General features: G+C 50.5%; 1 protein-coding gene across 1 annotated transcript; it reads right to left on the minus strand.

The window, feature by feature from the left end:
• Window positions 1–599: 599 nt before the first annotated feature.
• Window positions 600–2,394, minus strand: LOC131248538 (heat stress transcription factor B-2b-like). The gene is made up of 2 exons (XM_058248857.1): window positions 1,666–2,394; window positions 600–1,578 (listed from the first exon to the last, which is right to left on the minus strand). Exons 1-2 carry the CDS (start codon window positions 1,912–1,914, stop codon window positions 889–891), a joined length of 939 nt encoding a protein of 312 aa, XP_058104840.1. The 5' UTR covers window positions 1,915–2,394; the 3' UTR covers window positions 600–888.
• Between the last annotated feature and the right edge of the window lie 681 nt (window positions 2,395–3,075).

Here is a 3,075-nt window from a genome sequence, read left to right on the forward strand (position 1 = left end):
GCATCCTGAGGCCCATCAGATGACCGGTGCAGATCAGTAAACCATCTCCCCATGCGTGCGTAATCACGAGCGTCAGCGAGGGGCCCCATGACTTCTCCCTTTTCGCATTGAGTCCATGAAAGGCAATCTTCTCCGCATTCGTTTTGCGTCAATCGCAGCACACAACCAGGTGTAACGTGTTGCTGGATGGAGCCCGCATACCTGCTGATGGGAACATCCAAACCGGACGCGGATTGCGTCCTACCCCGCCTGGACGGACTCGGTCCAGGCAAGGGCTCCGTGGGGCCCACCGTAATCCACGGCGTTCATCCATTTTGATGGATCATTTTAAAGCGTAAGCCCAAATGTTGGGCGATGGACGGTTGACTATTTCATTCTAATTTTCTTTCAAAGACCTATTGGATGGCCAAGATCTCAGCCTTTCTGATTTAGACGAGCTACGTTGGTCATGGAGCTAGATGGGCCATCCATTGACAGATGGTGGAGCACTGTGACTCCCTACTCCCGCAAAACTAACTATTTTTCCCAACTTTCCGCGTGAGCTTTAAAAATAGAAAATGCATAACAACGAAAACAGAAAAAGCTAAAAAGCAACAGAATAATCCAGAAAAGAGACAGCTTTATCATTTCGCTATTAGGATCTCGACACGTGGCATTACCTTCTAAAGCAATTGCCGATAACTACAAGTCTAGCCCATCTTACAAGCCCAATACCAGCCCAACAAGCCAAAAGTCCCAACCGTCCGATTGAATGACGCGCTTGAAAATTCAATCGTCTGATGCTTTGAGGCGCTATTTCCGAGCCCAACTTCAGCCACCGCGATTGGGCCCACTTACACGTGCGACACCACGTGAGAAGGAATCTAGATATTTCCACCTCTTCGTGGATCAATCGTAGACTCGGTGGTTGGATCGGTAGCTATATTTCAGCCACGTACGGTCCCCATGATCTGAGCTCGAATCCAACGGCTCAGATTTTATCTCAACCCTCTCCTTTTCCTCCTCCCCGTCCTCTTCTTCTCTCGCACGCTTCGCGCCGATGGAAACCCCGAACAGCCTAGGATTTGGATTTGGATTCGGACTCGGGCTCCGACTCCGACTCCGACTTGGCTCCTCCTCCTCCTTCCCTAGGCCCTGACCGATGCCGTTACCGTCAGACTCGCCGCGAAACCGCTTCACGGGCGGTTTCTCCGCCGGAAAACTGCCCTCCTCCGTCTGACGGCTAGCGTAATCCGTCATCAAAGCCAGGATGTTATCGCAGAGGCTCTTCATCTGCCCCAGCTCCTGCGACAGATGGGCGTTCTCCTTCCTCAGACGCTCGTTCTCCTCCATCAGCTCCGCCGCGCTTCTGATCCCGTCGCCACTGGCCGTGGCTGGTGGTGGGGATGAACTCGACGAGACTACTGGTTCTTCGCCGGAATTCGTCGGCGATCCGGCGCGAGCCACCGCAACCACAGCCGTCGTCGGCTGAGACGGCGAGATCTTCCGGCGGTGTATGTCGCACAGCAGACGCTTCTCGCCTCGGCGGAAGCAGTCGTTGGCGAATTCCCACCGATCGGGTACGACCTTTCGGAAACCCTGGGAATTCGTATATTCGCAGTTAGTGGCGTATATATCTACGTATTTTTATACGGTATGTGGAGAAAGAAAGGGAGCGGCTCATACGTAGGTGTTGAGCTGGCGTACGAAGCTGGAGAAGTTGTTGTGCTTGAAATATTTGGGAAGAATGTCTCTGGCGAACTCGGCCGGGCGCCACACGATGAAGCTCGATCCGTCGTCGTTCCACGAGATGACGTCATCTACGGACGAATCGTCGACGAGCTGGTAGGTCTTCGTCAGGAATGGCGTCGGGAGAGATCTGTGCGGTGGATCTGCAGCCGTCGATTCGCCCTTCTGTTCGACGGGAGGGGCCATGGCCGTCGATCAATCTCTTAAAGGGATAGAGATCTCAATCGATCTATCCCTCTCTAGAAATGAAACGATCTGTAAGCGATGATTTCAATGAGAAGAAGGCGATGATTTGCCGGATGTCGATGGCGGAGTATCGAGAGGAGAGGAAACGAGAGGAGGGAGTTTGGGGTTTTTGTTAGTTTCTAGAACGTTCTTCTTCTTCCTATCTTGGGGTGAAATGATGGAAGCAGAAACCGAGAGAAGGAGAGAGAGACAGCGGGCCCCACCATTTATCTAGGCATCCAAAAGGAATGGAAAGCACGAGAAGCTCCGGTACGACCTTTCCCGAAGAGTTCGGTTTGCATCTGTCGCGATTTAGATTCTACCGTGTATTGTCGGTCACTGGGGCCTACATGGTGATGTGATCAGATGATCGAAGCCGTCCATTTTGTGTACCCTATTTTGAAAGCACGACCATAAGAAAATCATACGGAAGAGATAGTTGAGACAAACACTAACTGTAGATGAATGTAGAACTATGGGAAGAAAATTTTCAATGTCCAGCATTTAACTCTAATAGCGTGACTATTAGACATTAGATTATTTAATATATTGGACCGTTCAAATCATCGGACTATATCAGAAAGTGGGACCCGGTGGATGCGAATCATGCTGAAACCTTAGTCGCGACCGATGCAAAACAAACTCTTTCCAGAAACTTCTTGGATAGCCTGTTCTGTTGACACGTGTCTGTTAAAACTTGAGTGGGAGAGCGAACGATAACGGCGAGGTTAATATGCAAGTGGCTGCATGGGATTCGATGCGCTTCACCCTCACGCTACGCATCGCACACGTGTGGTGATAGGATTGATCCGGTGTGACACGTGTTAGAACGCGGATTGCGTCCTACCCCGCCCGTCTCTAACTAGGAACGGGCAGGAGCTTTGAGTGGCCACAACAATGTATGGGTTTTATCCACACCGTCCATTCATTTTTATGTGCCATTTAAGGCTATAAAATCGAAACCGAGGCAAATCCGACGCTCAAGTGGACCACACCACAGGAAGAAGCAGTGATAATGATTCGCACCGTTGAAACTTTTTTAAGGCCCACCTTGATGTTTATTTGCCATCCAACCTATTCATAACGTTACATGGACCCGGATGAAGAGAAAACACAAATGTC

The sequence above is a fragment of the Magnolia sinica genome, chromosome 6 (assembly GCF_029962835.1).
Source record: "Magnolia sinica isolate HGM2019 chromosome 6, MsV1, whole genome shotgun sequence".
Lineage (NCBI taxonomy): Eukaryota > Viridiplantae > Streptophyta > Magnoliopsida > Magnoliales > Magnoliaceae > Magnolia > Magnolia sinica.

Coding starts and splice junctions, on each gene's coding strand:
- LOC131248538 (XM_058248857.1), bottom strand. CDS start 1,914: ATGGCCCCTCCCGTCGAACAGAAGGGCGAATCGACGGCTGCAGATCCA. Junction 1,579..1,665: donor TACGCCAGCTCAACACCTAC/GTATGAGCCGCT, acceptor ACGAATTCCCAG/GGTTTCCGAAAGGTCGTACC.